The 15259-nt window shown below is 47.3% G+C and overlaps 1 protein-coding gene across 6 annotated transcripts; it reads left to right on the forward strand.

Annotated features, from left to right (window-relative positions):
* The first annotated feature begins 724 nt into the window (after positions 1 to 724).
* On the forward strand, positions 725 to 15259 carry LDLRAD1 (low density lipoprotein receptor class A domain containing 1). Of its 6 annotated transcripts, none has more exons than XM_074376439.1 (6): positions 725 to 905; positions 1414 to 1468; positions 4054 to 4182; positions 6250 to 6387; positions 8173 to 8301; positions 9518 to 15259. In XM_074376439.1, exons 1-6 carry the CDS (start codon positions 810 to 812, stop codon positions 9664 to 9666), a joined length of 696 nt encoding a protein of 231 aa, XP_074232540.1. In that variant the 5' UTR covers positions 725 to 809; the 3' UTR covers positions 9667 to 15259. The 6 variants fall into 6 exon arrangements, 5 of the variants coding, with proteins under 5 accessions (XP_074232540.1, XP_045370237.2, XP_074232541.1 ...); XM_045514281.2 differs by having other exon boundaries at positions 4057 to 4182; XM_074376440.1 differs by lacking the exon at positions 8173 to 8301.

Genomic DNA, 15259 nt, shown 5'->3' on the forward strand with positions numbered 1-15259 from the left:
TTCATTCTAACCACAGCTCTTTAAGATAAATATTCCTGTCCCCGTTCTTCAGATGAGGAACTTAGAAAGGCTGTGCCTTGCCACCTTAGATTAGGTAGGTATTAATTTGGCAGAATTGGGATAAAAACCCAGGTCTGTCTGACTCAAGCTGAGATTTGCTGATCTCATGTCCAAAGGAGAAGGGGTTATTCAGGTAAGCCACCTGCACCCAACCTTCCCTCATCACAGGCACCATCTCTGGAAAAATAAAAATGTGCATGGCCACTTTTTAAAAGAAAATAATTTGAAATTATATTTGCTTTCTAATTTTAGTGGAAGATGCATAGTCTTTCCATCTAGATTATGTGTTTCATTGAACAAACTTCGATGAAAAAATGACCCCTGTTTTTTAGCCACTGGAACGTTAATTCTGGGTATTTCTGCCTGAATCTTCATGCAGCTTGGGGGCCTGAGATCTTCCAGTCTCCTCACTGATATATAGGAAAAATCACACTCTGAAAAGTTCCTGGGTTCTAAACATTCCCCCAAGTCTCCACTGTGTGACTTGAGTGCAGTTTCTCTGTCTCTGAACGTTGGGCTCTTCGCCTGTAACATGGGGATAAGAATTCCAGTCTTGGAATGTGGCTGTCAGACTGCAGAGTGGGGAGGGCCAGGCAGGAGCAGGGCCCTCCTGTCCTTCCCTCTATGTGGGAGGCTGCTTGAGAGGGGACTGCCCACAGGGAGGGTGCGGCCAGGCCAGGCCTCCTGCCATCCTGCGTCCTGGCTGCCCCTGGTGACAAGGCAGGGAACCTGCGCTGAGTCCTCTACATATGCTCAGAGCCCGGAGACTAGACCTGGGAGCTGGGAGCTGGGAGCTGGGAGCTAGAGCCGGAGGAGCCGGAGACATGAACAAGGTCTTCCCTCAGGTAAGAGCTGCCCTGAGATGGCTCCAGACCTGCGGACACCAACTCCGGGCTAGGGAGTGGGCAGGAAAGGGGAGACACTGAGATGACTCAGCTCCCCCACCACCCTGGAGACTCTCTACCAGGTGGGAGGGGGTCCCAACAGGTGAACCAAGTACACAAATCAGGCGGAGAGTGCTAGGAGAGGACAGGGGTCCCAGGAGGGAATGACAGACATGATGGGAGGGGGCATCAGGGAAAACCTCTCCGAGGAGGAGAGGAGCCTGAGCTGGTTTGAGGGATGAATGTTTGCCAAGTGGACGGTGGAGGAAAAGGCATTCCAGGCAGAGGGCACAGTGCAGGCAAAGGTGTGGAAAAGTGAAATAGGCATGATGAGTCTGGGGTGTTCAACATGCTGGAGTGGGAGGGCCAGTGGCTCCCCCCAAGTGGTGATGCTTCTGAAAAACTCTTCAGTCTGACTCCTCGGGACCTCACCTCACCTCAGCCTCCCTCACTCTGTTCTCTTGGGCAGGTGGATGGCAATGGCAATGCTGCTGCTGGAACCGAAGCCCTCCCTGCAGGGGAAGGTAAAGGACGGAGGGCCTGGGGCAGGGGTCCCTTGAAGCTGGGCAGTTGCCATGGAGACACAAAGGGGGCTCCCTGAGGCTCCCACTGTCTCTCAGACCTCTGCCTCCTTGTCAAAGTCGTCCACCCCCAGTTTCCTGGCCAGCCAAGCTGACAACCCTGTGCTTAATAGGGTTGTTCATTCTCTCCATGCATAAGCACATGTTGAGCACCTACTGTATGCACTACATACACATAGAGTGGGCCCCCTGTAACCTACAGAGGAAAGAGCTCTGGAGTCAAATCCCTGGCTCAGGGGGTGACCTGAGTCATTCTCTTTACTTCCATGGGATAAAGTAGGCAGGATCACATACTTACTTAGCACCTGCTCTCTGCCACTGGCTCACCATGTGACCAGGACATTTTGCTTTACCTTTATGGAATAAAGGAAGGAACACATTTATTGAGCACTTATTGTGTGCCCTATTTGGCCCTCATTTGATCATTTAGGTAGCTACTGGTAATAACTACCAAGAATCAAGCCCCTATTATGTGCCCGGCACTGTGGGGCCTCCTTCAACCCCGGGGACCTCTCTCAGGGGGCTCCTGTTGGGGGGCAAGGACAGATGAGGCAGCTGAGGCACAGGGAGGCTGGGTGGCTCGGCCAAGCAGGGATCCCACACAGACTGGAGGCAGGAGGCAGGAGGCAGGAGGCAGGGATCAAATTCGAACTGGGTTCCCTCCGGCTGCCGAGTCCCAGGGCCTTAGTTGCTCCACACTGACGTTTGTTTATGTCAAGCCTGACTCACTGCGGGCAGGGTGTGGAACAAGGGCCTCCTTTTCCTGCCTGTTTCAGGGAATGGGCACCTAAGGGCTTCCTGGCTTTGAAGGGCAGCCTTCACCTGGGCGTGGACCCGAATCTCTCCCGTGACCCCACCCGCCTGCGGTCTGTGATGCACAAATATTTGAGGAGCAGCTGCTTGGCACCGGACGCCTCTCCCTGCTGGGCTTCCCGTTTGCTGTCTCCCTGGTTACCAGAGTTTACAAGGGAGCCACTGACAAAGGCTGCAGGGAATAAGGGTTTTAGATTTATGTGGCATCTCCTGCCGTCGTCTCCCTTTCCAACGCACACCCATCCCAGGCTCCAGCCACACCAGGCCACCTGCTGTCCCCACGTGCCATCCAGGCCTCTCCTCCTCCTGGGCTCTCTACCTGGGATGCCCTCTCCTCGCCCCTTCCCCTCACCGGCCTGTGGAAATCCCACCCCCTTCAGGCATCTAAATACCTGTCATACCTTATTCACACTACCTTAACCACACTTGCCACCTCGCTCCGTGAGCTGCAGGAGGACAGGCACAGGTCTGACTACAGGTGAGCACAGAGTAGGCAGCTCTGGACATGCGAGTGGACTGTATGAAAACAACCTTTACTGACCTGAATTGGGGCCTTCCCCTGTCTCCTGGATCTCTAGGTCAGAGTATTCACAAAGCACCTGTGGTGTGCCTGCCTCTGGGCTGGAGGCTGAGGACACAGATGCATCAGACACACTCCTGCCCACCTCTCAGAGATAACTGTGCCCCAGAGGACAGCAGGTGTGCCCATACTCTTCTTTTCACCTGTCCACACCTTGTCTTCTAAGTGCAACTGCAAGTTTTGGAGGGCAAGGGTCTGAGCTGTGACTGCATTTGTATCCTCTATAGAGCAGGGCACCTAGTAGGTCCTTAATAAAACTTTCTTTCATTATTTCACAAGCAAGCAAAAATTAAAAGGGAAAAGTAAGTTGATGGAGGAGGACATCACCTATCACCGTCATTTCCACAGTATTTAAGATGTAGAATTGCACGTAGTAGGTGCTCAAAAAACACTAATAGTAGCTAAAACCTTTATAGCACTTACTAGTATAGTACCTAGTCAATCTTCTTGACAACTCTAAGGCAGGATTATTATCCCCATTTTTCACATGAGGAAACAAGCACAGAGAAGTAAAGTGGCTTCTCAATTTGGCCCAGCTGGGAAGTGGTGGAACTGGAATTCCAACCAGCATCCTAGTGGCTTCAGAATGAACAATCAGTTCGCATCATGGAAAGGGCACTGTTTTTGGCGGCATACAGGTGCAGATTCACATCCCGGCTCCTCATGAGGTCACCTGGAGCCTCAGTTTCTCTGAGCCTCAGTTTCCTCATCTGTAAAATAAATATTGTCTTGAAAAATAAAAATAATGTCTATGAAGAGCCTGCTTTAGTTCCTGTCCCATGGTAGGGGCTCAATAAGCAGGTGTCCATCTCTCCTTGCCTCCTGAGGAGACAGCCTCATGGAAGGACAGTGGGTGGTGGTGGTGGTGAGGGGTAGAGCAGAGACCTGGGACACTCACCCCGACTGCCATGCCCCAGCTACTAGACCTGGGCCAGGGACTGGCGTTTGGTAGGGGTGGGCCCACAGGCAGAGCTGAGAGAACCATGGTGGGCTTGGGAGCCCTCTCCTCCAGGGAATCCTGTCCTGCCCCCAAGACGCCAGTGAGGAGGGGCCGCTTGTAAGGGTCAGGACGGTGGGGGGAGTGGTCCCGGGCCCCAGCACTGGCTGCTGCATCACTGGTTTCCCACCCACACAGCAGACTGCAGCCCTCTCTGCTGCTCACACCGAGGAGCCTTCCTCTCAGCCTTCCTGCTGCTCCTGCTGGCAACTCTTGCAGCCCTGATTGCCCTGGTCGCCATCCTTGGACCCCCACCACGCACGCCAGGTCAGGGTGGGCAAGAGGGTGGGGTCAAACTTGCTCAGAGGGGTTGGGGGGCTCAGAGAGATGGGGGAAACCTGACCCTGCCTGGCTTCTCCACGAAGTGACTTTTGGACAATTCCTCCTGTGGACACATACACAGACACTGACATATACACAGTTCGGAGCCTCCATTTGCATATCTATAACATGAGCTATTGAGAGTCCTGGCTCTGTTGCCACCTCCTCCAGGAAGCCTTCTCTGCCTGCCTGCCTGGTTTGAGAGCTCGCATAGATCTCATACTTCCTCTTCCCCAGCCTAGCTGCCCTGAGTGGTGCTGTCCATCTGTGTGTCTGCCTTCACCACAGAGGACAGGGACATGTCCGACACATTCTTGAGGTCCAGCTTCATGGTGAGCCCCAACACTGAACCTGCCCCATGGAGCTAACAGTTTGGAGAATGACACAGACGTTAATCCAATAAGCACATTAAGCCATGGGTAATGGGGGCTCTGTAAGTCTGGAGCAGGGGCTCTGACCCAGTCTAGGAGTCAGGATGGGCACCTTGAGAAATGAAAGGGGGCTGAGGTAGGAAGGGAAAGTAGGATTGTTTAGTAGAGGAGGTGGCAGGAAAAGCGTTCAGACACAAAGAACACCATGTGCTGAGTCCCTGGGGTGGGAGGAAATGTAAAGAGAAGGCCAATGGACCCGAAGGGCAGGAGCAGCAGGTGGGGCAGGGGCCCAGGGCCTCAAAGGCTACACAAGAGAGGGAGGTCACCATCCGGAGAGCCGTGAGAAGGCATTAAGCTGGGGACGGGGAGTCACCAGGGCTACCTTTCTGAGAGAAGGCTCTGTAGCCAGGCGAGGGTGTGAGGGGGAAAGGTGAGGGTAGGGGGCACAGTCCACAGTACCCTACATGCCTGCACGGGAACATGGGCACTGAGGGTAGACGTGAACACGTGAGAAGTTGCCTGTGTGTGTGTGTCTGTGAGTGTGTATGTGTCTTGGTGTGTGTGCATGTGTCTGCATGCAGATATACATCTGTGTGAGAGTGTGTGCCCGTATGTGGGCTTATTTGTGTATGTGAGAGTGTGTCGATGTGTGTATGTATGTGTGTGTGACAGTGCGAGTGTCTCTGAGGATCGACCCTTCATGTTGGCTGAGGCAGTTCCAGGAGATGAGACGTGGTTCACATGTGCACAAACACACAGGCACAAACTTGCTCCCATCTCCAACCTGCACGCAGGCATGTGCACACACGTGCACAGTCTGTGGCTCCTGACGTCCCAGCTCCTCTACCAGTTTCTCTCCTCTGATTCTTTGGGCAGCCCTAGGGCTGGGCGTTCCCCCTGTGAGATGGAAGGAAAATCTCTCAGCAGGATGGACACAGTCAGATGGCTCCCACCATTCCTGGACACTGGGAATGCGGCCCGGCCTCGGGAAGGAGCCACGGCAGCAGGCCTGGGTTATTAGCTGTGTGACTGGGCCTGCTGCACCTCTCTCAGTCTTACTTTTCTCATCTATAAAATAGGTCGAATAATGACACTTCCCAGGGGTGTTTAGGGAAACAATACAATAAAAAATGTGAAAGTGCTTTGCAACCTGCAAATGTAAGGGATTCTGGCATAATGGTCCCTGGCCGGCCCCAGTATATTGCTTCTGACATCCTCATCTGCACCAGGAGCCCCATCTTGAAAGCCACTTCATTGACTGGAGCTGTCTTCAGGCACTTCCCATGAGATGATCAGTAAGCTTTCAGTAAAGGCGGGAACCACGACTTACCCTGCACATTCTACATTCTAGGGTTATTCACACAGGCCCTTATGTAATCATCTCCCTGGCGGAGTGTTCTATGATCCCCATTTTGCAGACAAGGAAACTGAGGCACAGAAAGGTCAGGTCATCTCACGATGGTCACACAGCTGGCAAGAAGTAGAGCTGGGGCTTGGACCCCATCTCTGGTGCCAAGCCCAGTGTCCTCCCCACGGCCCCAGCAGCTCACCACAGCTTGGGGTGGGGCTCAGCGGGGAGAACTTGGTAATGCTCTAGTGAGCACCACCCTTGACCCCTCTGGGGCTCACCCTGCCCACTTAGGGGCCCAGGCCTGTGTGACACTGATGAACAGGACAGGCTTCCTGTGCCATGACCGGAGGAGCTGCGTCCCGGCCAGCAGGGTCTGTGACGGCGTCCGCACCTGTGCCCACGGCGAGGATGAGGAGGAGGCCTTGTGCCGTGAGTACCTACTCCAGGGCCCCTTTGGATTTGCCCCCAACTCCAGCTCCCCCTGCGGCCATCCTGAAGCCTGACCACCTTGAATATACCAGGCCTCCTCATGTTCTCAGGCCTCTGCTTACAGGGTGCTCACTGCCAGAAACACCCGCCCCCATTCTGTCCCAGTCACACGCACACATCTGCGCCCACACTAGGGAAAGCCTTCACTCTGGGCCTCACCATGCCCAGAGAAGCTGTATTCAACCGTTAAGGCAGAGGTCAAGTGTTACCCACTCCAGGAAGCCTCCCCTGACTCCCAAATTAGATTAAAGTCCCTCCTTTGGCCTCTCACAGCCTCTGTGATTTTCTGTGTTCCAGCCCTGGTCATATTGGTTGTTGCTCTCATGGGCATGTTTGCCACCCCCATCAGACTGTGAACTCCTCTGGAGCAAACCTAGTCAGCTTGCTCTTGGGGCCCAGTGCTTGGCACAGGGTACTGCACAGAGAGGTATCCAGAATGATTTACTGAATAAATGATGAAATGAATGAATGAATGAATGGGAAGGTCAAGTCTCAGACTTTAGGGACCTGACAGTTCTCAAGAAAGAGGAGTATAGCACTTTGCATAGAGGAGCAGGAAAGCCCAGTGGGTTGGAGTGGGTGGGGTGGGGTAGCTTATGGGAGGGTCATTGCATCCTGGGCCCTCAAGACCAGAAGAGATCTTACAATTCATCTAGTCCATGTCCTGGCTCATGCCCAAATCCCCCCTGCCACCCAGCCTCTACTTGCATACTCCTGGCAGGTGGGGAGCTCACTGCAATTTGAGGCAGCTGCTCTCATCATTGCCTGGTTTTTCCCTGGGAGTGTCTCCCTTGTACTGACTCTGGAGCTGCCTCCCTGCTAGTTGTATCCTTGACTGGTCCCAGCTCTGCCCTTTCATCAGCCTCTGCCCACCATGAGCCACATTTTCATCTGCTTCCCACAATGATGGTGCTGCATGGATTCTGAGATTGCTTTCCTGCCCACCATAAGTGTCCTCTTCCCCCGGCCACCCTCTGAACTCCCAGTCACTCCCTTGTGACTGGTCTTCCACTCCACCGGCACTCCACAGAACCCATACCAACTGCCCATGTCCCTCTCCCTGGACTGGTTCCAGAAGCATCCATGACAATTCTGGCTGGCTCTGGTCAGTCCAAGGAACAAAGGCTTTTCCCCTTCCCGGTCTGGGTTATACCTCTAGTGATGTGGCCTGAGTTTGTGTTAATTTCTGGTAGCCCTATCACACTGCTGCCTAATACAGAACTCACTTTCCGCAAGGGTGCTCTGACTCCCTCTCACAAAGCATGTGAACCCACATCACCCGAGTTCTGGGGCCCAAGTGCAAGACTTCATATTTATTCCTGTTATGTTCTAGTCAGAGGAGGCTTCCTGGAGGTGAAAGAACTTGAACCTGGACTTGTAGGTGGAATGGTTTTGGACAGGTGTCAAGGAGGACATTTCTGGAGGGAAGAATAGTGCAAGCAATGGTGTGGAGTGGGAAGGCAGGTGCAAGAGGAGGGAGGGAGGGAGTGCGGAAAGGCAAGGCGGCTCTGAGCATCCTTTTGGGTGTACAAGGAAAGGACCCTTCTGTCCCCTTGGGCTGACCTCTTCCCAAGAAACCTTCTCCTTGTGCCCTTCCTGGCATGGATGTGCAATGACCCCAAGTTTGACAGCTGCCAGGGTGGCTAAGACAATCCACCTCCAGGTAGCCCTGGACAGTGGTAGCCAGATGTGGACTTCCTCCATGCCTCATCTGTCCCTCTGTAGGAGATGTGCCCCAGAGCCTCCCCAGCTTCCTCGTGGAGCGCTGTGGAGACCCCGCATCCTGGATCTACTCCGACCAAAAGTGTGATGGGATCAACAACTGCGGGGACTGCTCAGACGAACTGAGCCCAGGTGGGGGTCTGGGCGCAGGCTGGGCTGGGGCAGGTGGCCAGGCATTGGCCATAGGGCAGAAGTTGACCAGAGAATCTCCGCGGTTCCCCCTGCATTCCCTTCTTGCAACCTAGGAAGAAGTTTTCCACTCCTGCTTGAGTGTCTCGAGCGGCAAGGTGCTCACTACCACCCCAAGTGGCTCTTTCTGGAGGGTTGTTCTTCTGTGGTGGGGAATTTACCTTCAAGGGCACAGATGAGGAAACTGAGGCCCAGAGCACAGTCTTGTGAGGAGTATGAGCATGGTAAAACTGGGGTTTGAACCTGGGCTTCCCTCATCTCTGCACCACTCAACAACCCTACAAGGGATATAGGGCAGGAATCACTGGCCCCAATTTATATGTAGGCAAACTGAGGCCAGAGAGACTGGGGAGAAGGGATACAATGAGTGAGAAGAAGGGAGCTTGGGTGTAAACCCAGGTCTCCTGACTCTAAAACTAGAGTTCTTTCACTACCTCAGAGTTTCCTTCCAATGTCTTCCCCGGTGTTCAACCCACAAACATGTTCTGAGCACTACTGGGGGCTGGCCGGGTGCCAGGTTCTGCTGGGAGATTGTAAGTCGAACATACATCCTAACCCCAGGACTCACATCATGATGATGCTAAAAGGAAGTGCTGGGGACCTGGGGAGGTTTCTTTTTGTAAGGGGTGGTATGGATGGAGTAAGAATCAAGGGAGATTTAGAAGAGGCAGTATTGAAGCAGGACTTAAAAAATGGACAGGGTTTCAGCAGGTGAAGGCTGAATGTGCAGGGAAGAATGTTGGAGGCCCAGGGTCCAGGGCAAAGGAGGGAACTTTGTGAGGCGCCCCCAGGAAGTCAACAGCAGTCAGGTAAGGCTGAGTCCGGATGATAGAGGAGGACGGGCTGGGGGAGACAACGTGCACCCGTTAATATCTGAACACTAACCGTGGGCCTGGCACTTTGCCTGACTTCCTTAACAACAGCCTTGAGCAGATGAGGAAACTGAGGCTCAGACAGGGTGAGAGACTTGCTTGAGGTTACACAGCCTATGAGCTGGGGAGTCTAGTTTCTCTCTTCTGCAGGAAAATAAGGTATACAGTCAACCCATGTCAGGCAGGGTGGGGCTCTGGGAGGCAATGGTAGGTTTCAGGGAGTGCCCTGGTGCATGGGGCATTCCAGGACACAGCAGCGGCTCTTCTGCCGGCTCTTGTCTCCTCAGTGAGTACGTGCCCGCTCTGCAGCCCTGGGTGGTGGCGTTGCCCCTCGACTGTCTTCAGATATTGCAGCTGTATTCCAAGGAGCCTCTGCCAGGATCACGTGCAGCACTGCTCTGATTGGTCCGACGAATATTCCTGTCCTGGACCCTGAGTGGGTCACCCAGGCCAGAGTGGGAGGCTGGTTGGAATGGGACTGATAACCCTGCATGTGAGCTATGAATCCAAGTACACAAGAGCAGGAAGGAGCCTTCGAGATTGTCTAGTGGGGTCTACATACCATTATCTCTGAGTAGGAATTGCCTCTCCTGCTTTAAAGTTTTTCAGCCTCTGCTTGAATGCTTCCAGTGGAGCCTGGGTCAAACCTTGATAGGCCTGGATCCAGAACCCACCATCCCCACTCCTTGACGGCTCATTCTTTCTCAGCCAGGACTCCCTAGAAGAGGAAGCTGGAGCCCAAGACAGGGGGCAACAGCCTGTAAACGGGAGGTGGCTGGTTCTGGCAGAAGAATGGTGTTTGTTCTTTTCTGGTTTATTTGGTTCTTCTTTCAGAAAGAAGCAGGTGTTGTATGTAGCAGCCTCCCAAACAGCATTCCATAAGCTGGGTCCAGAAAGACACAGAGCCCAGGGCGGCCAGCCAGGCCCCTCCCCTGGTTCACATCAGCACAGCGGGGGATTTAATGCCACAACCTGCAGCAAGAACCCAGGCAGCCAGCGTCAATATTTGCCATCTTCCAGCCTCCCTGGCCCCGGCTCTAAGATCAGTACCTTAAATACAACAGGTTCTTTGCTGTGCAAACACACAGGGATAGATGAATGGAATTTAAAGTGGCTCAGCCTTGCCCCCAGGGTTTGGGCTAGAAGTCTGGTCGGGTTTAACCTTCTGCCATCACTGTTTGTCTGGGACTCTCAGTTCATCCTAGGACTCACTGAACCACAGACATCAGAGCAGGTAAGGAGCTCAGAACCCAGCCAGGCTTTTGATAGGAAGATACTGCTTCCCTGAGAGGCAGAGAGGGAAGGGACCAGCCCAGAGTGGCACTGCATGGTGGCTGTCACTGGGATTCTGAGGGCCACTCAGCAACTCCAGGCCAGGTAGAAGTGATTTCTCTGAGTCTTTTTTTTTTAATATTTATTGAGTTGTAATTTACATTCAGTGAAATGCACAGGTCTTAAGTGTATAGTGAGTATTTTTAAACAGCTTTATGAAGTATAATTGACAAACAATAAACTACACATATTTAAAATATACACTTTCATAAGTTTTGACACATACTTTCATGTCCATCATCCTTAAGAATCCTTGTGCCCCTTGGTAATCCCTCACTTGCACCCCTCCCTGATCCTCACTCCCATTCTCAAATCACCACTAATTTATTTTCTATCAGTACAAGTTAGTTGGCACTTTTCTAGAATGTTAGACTGTTACATAAGTGGAATCTTACAGCATATATATTTTTTTCTTTTTTGGTCTCCTTAGCTTCTTTCCCTCAGAATAACTATTATTAGATTTATCCATGTAGTAACATGTCCATAGTCAGTCCTTTTTATTGCTAAGTAGTATTCCATTGTATGAATGTACCATAATTTGTGAATTCCAGGCTGAAGAGATGCACTCTTTACTTGTCCATTCATTTGCTAATAGATATTAGGTTATTCCCAGTTTGGGTTATTACAAATGAAGCTGCTCTGAACATTTATGTACAAGTCTTTATATAGACATACGTTTCCATTTATCTTGGAAAGTAGAATGGCTGTCTGTGGTGGGTGTATGTTTAACTTTTATGATACCACTTGTTTTCCAAAGTGGTTTGTGTCACTTTACATTCCCACCACTGGAGTATGAGATTTTGGTTGCTCTATATTCTTGCCAACATTTGGTATGTTCAGTCTTTTTAATTTTAGCTATTCTAATAGGTGTGTGGTAGCATCTCATTGTGGTTTTATTTTCCATTTCTCTAATGACTAATGATATTGAGCATTTTCATATGCTTATTTGCTATCCATCTATCTTTCTTGGTGAAGAGTTGTTCAAATCTTTTAAAATTTACTAATTGATTGTTTTTTTCATTATTGGATTATGAGAGTTCTTTACATATTATAAATACACACTCATTATCAGATGTAAGATTTGCAAATATTTCTCCCGGTCTGTGGCTTATCTTTTAATTCTTTCAACAGTGTCTATCAAAAAGCAAATGTTTTTCATTTTGATGAAGTCCAATTTATCAAATTTTTTCTTTTATGGATCTTGCTTTTGGTGTATTTATGCAATTGCTTGACCCAAGGTCACAAAGACTTTATCCTATATGTTCTTCTGGAAGGTTTATTGTTTTAGGCCTTTTTTTTTCCTTTCCAAGAAAAATTCCATTTTATTGTGGAATGATAAAAACGCCCCATTCTTCTGTTTAGATAAATTCCAATAGTGTTTATGCTGATTTCTCCACTGGGAGAAAAAGAGACTCTTTGAAAAGCCATTAACACAAAAAGATTCAAGTTCAATTTGGTTTCATCCTGAAGGTTTGAGGTAAAACAATTCTTTGTAAGGATTTATAAATAAGACATTCATTAAGTGAGCTTCACAATATCACTTTGAAGCTAATACTGCTGAATTCATTTAACTAGTGATGAGATTCCAGCAAAGAAATTGAGCAACTAGACTTGTTCAGTGAAGCATTTTAAAGCCTAGAAAAAGAATCCAGGAGTGTCCAGTGCCTTGTCCTCCATGTTGAACTACTCTGTTTTGGAATCAGATATTCAGTGTGAAACTGCTGAAGGGAATTCTGCTGTGACCTAGACAGAACTGGATAGAACTGTAAGTATAACGTAGACACACTGCTTATAGTGTCAGTATTTCCCATTTGGAACAGCTATCCTGTCCATAATACAGCTGGAAGAAGAGGCATTAGGGAAGTCCATGAGTGCTTTCAGAGTCCTTTCACAGAGTTGAACATCTGTCCTGACTTCTCCAGTTCTGAGGCAATCTCAGTGTTTTAGATTTTATAATTATGTATATGATTCACTTTGAATTAATTTTTTTTTATATATGGGGCAAGGAATGAATCAAAATTTTTTGTTTTGTTTTTACGCATGGAATCCAGTTGTTCAGGCACTATTTGTTGAAAAGTCAATCCTTTCTCTATTGAAATGCCATTGCATCTCTGTCAAAAACCAGTAATTCATATATTTATGGTCTGTTTGTTCCACTGATCTATTTGTCAGTCTTGATGCCAATACCACATTGTCTTGATTCCTGTTGCTCTATAGTAAGCCTTGAAATCAGGTAGTGTTAGTTCTTCCTACTTTGTTCTTTTTCGAAGCTGTTTTGGCTCTTCTAGATTCTTTGCCTTTCCACATGAATTTTAGAATCAGTTCGCTGATTTCTATAGAAAAGTTCTGCTGGAATTTGATTGAGATTACATTGAAACTACAGATCAAGTTTGGGGAAAACTGACATCTTAACCATTTTGAGTCTTCTCATCTATGATTACATTAGCTCTTTCCTTTCATTAGTTCTCCTTTAGTTTTCTTAGCAATGTCATAATATAGTTTTCAGTAATGTTATAATATAGTGTAAAAGTTTGTACTTCCTTTGTCTGATTTACCGCTAAGTATTTCATATTTTTTATGGAAAGTGGTATTTTTAAATTTTAGCTCCCCGTATTTCATTGTTAATATATTAAAATACAGTTAATTTTTGTACATCAATCATGTAATCATTTAACTTTGCTAAAGTCACTTATTAATTCTAGTAGATTTCCTTTTTTCATAGATTTCATCAGATTTTCTACACATATAATCATATCGTATATGAACAAAGACAGTTTTATTTCTTTCTTTCCAATCTAGATGCCTTTTATTTCTTCTCTTACTTCAGTGGCCATTTACAATGTTGACTAGAAGTGGTGAGACTAGACATACTTGCCTTGTTCCTGATCTTGAAGAGAAAGCAGTCAGTCTCTCACCATTAAGGATGATGTTAGCTGTGGGTTTTTATAGATGGCCTTTATCAAGTTGAGGATGTTTCCTTCTATTCCTACTTTGTTGAAAGTTTCTATCAGAATTGATGTCAAATTTTGTCAACTGCTTTCTGTGTCTATTGGGATAATGTATGTTTTATTTGTTTGTTAATGTGATGAATTATATAAGTTGATTTTCAAATGTTAAATTAATCCTGCTTTTCTGTGATAAATCCTCCTGGATTGCAATGTATTATCCTTTTTATATATATTGTTAGATTCAGTTTGCTAAAATTATATTCAGACTTTTTGCATCTGTGTCCATGAGGGATATTGGCCTGCATTTTTCTTTTCTTGTAATGTCTTTGTGAGAGTAATGCTAGCCTCACAGAATGGGTAGGGATTGTTCCTTTCTCTTCAGTTTTCTGGAACAGTTTGTGTAGACTTGATATTCCTTCTTTCTTAAATGTTTGGTAAAATTCATTAGTGGAGCCATCTGGGCTTGGAATTTTCTTTGTGGGAAGGTTTTGAACTACAGATTGAACTTCTTTAATAGATACACGAATATTCAGATTATCTGTTTCTTCTTGAGTGAACTTTCATAATGTCTTTCAAGGAATTTATCAATTTCTTGAAAGTTGTTGAATTTATTGGCACAAAGTTGGTTGTCATGCTCCGTTATCATCCTTTTAACAGCTGTAGAACCTGTAATACTGCCTCTCTCATTCCTGATATTGGTGATTGGTGTCTGCACTCTTTTTTTCCTGATCAGTGTAGCTGGAGGTTTAACACTTTTACTGATGTCTTTTCTCTTTCTTTCTTTGTTGATCTTGCTAGAAATACACCATTCTGTGTGTAGTTGAGAGGAATGTGTATTCTGCTGCTGTGAGATTCTATAAACCAGGTTAGTGCATAGCACTGCTCAAGTCTACTGTATGCTTGCTGATTTTCTGCCTACTTGTTCTGTCAGTTATTGACAGAGGGGTATTGAAATCTCCTACTAGAATTGTGGATTTGTCTATTTTTCCTTGCAGGTTTATTAGCTTTTGCTTCATGCATTTTGAAGCTTTGTTATTAGATATATAAACATTTAGGATTGTTATATCACCTTGATGAACTGACCCATTTACCATTATTAATTGATCTTCTTTATATCTGGTAGTATTCCTTGTTCTAAAATCTGTTTGTCTGATTTTAATTTAGCAACACTAGTTTTGTTTTTAATTAATGTCATCATGGTGCATTTTTCCATCTTTTTACTTTTAGCCTATTTGTATATTTATATTTAAAATGTGCTTCTTTTAGTCAGCATTGAGTTGTCTTCCTTTTTTTTTTTTTTTTTTAGTCTTGCTTTTTTATTCAATCTCTCAGTCTCCTCTGCATTTTAATTGGGATATTAGACCATTTACATTACATTTATTGTGATTATTGATAGGATTGAAATCATATTGTTATTTGTTTTCTTTTTGCCCCATTTGTTCTTCCTTCTTTTTCCTTTTCTCTGATTTCTTTTGAATTATTTTTTATGATTCCATTTTACCTACTTTGTTGGTTTATAAACAAAAACTCTTTGTTTCAGAATTAGAATGGAGGGGTAGAGTTTACCTGCGTTTTTTTACAGGCTCCTTGAGTGACATTTGGGAACTTCAGGGGACCACTGATCCAAACTCTAAGGCAGTAATTTCCCTTCCAAGTGCTACAACACTAGCTATCTTGTTATCCCTGTATGTTCTGAACCTCATGAGCATTATGTGGCATAATTTTTTAATAAAATGAATTAAAACACTC

Source organism: Camelus bactrianus, chromosome 13 (genome assembly GCF_048773025.1).
Source record: "Camelus bactrianus isolate YW-2024 breed Bactrian camel chromosome 13, ASM4877302v1, whole genome shotgun sequence".
Classification (NCBI taxonomy): Eukaryota; Metazoa; Chordata; class Mammalia; order Artiodactyla; family Camelidae; genus Camelus; species Camelus bactrianus.

Bases quoted from the DNA above. Each gene is read 5' to 3' on its own strand.
- LDLRAD1 (XM_074376439.1), top strand. From the start codon at position 810: ATGCTCAGAGCCCGGAGACTAGACCTGGGAGCTGGGAGCTGGGAGCTG. The intron at 906-1,413 runs GTAAGAGCTGCC...TCTCTTGGGCAG, and splicing joins TGAACAAGGTCTTCCCTCAG to GTGGATGGCAATGGCAATGC. The intron at 4,183-6,249 runs GTCAGGGTGGGC...CTGCCCACTTAG, and splicing joins ACCCCCACCACGCACGCCAG to GGGCCCAGGCCTGTGTGACA.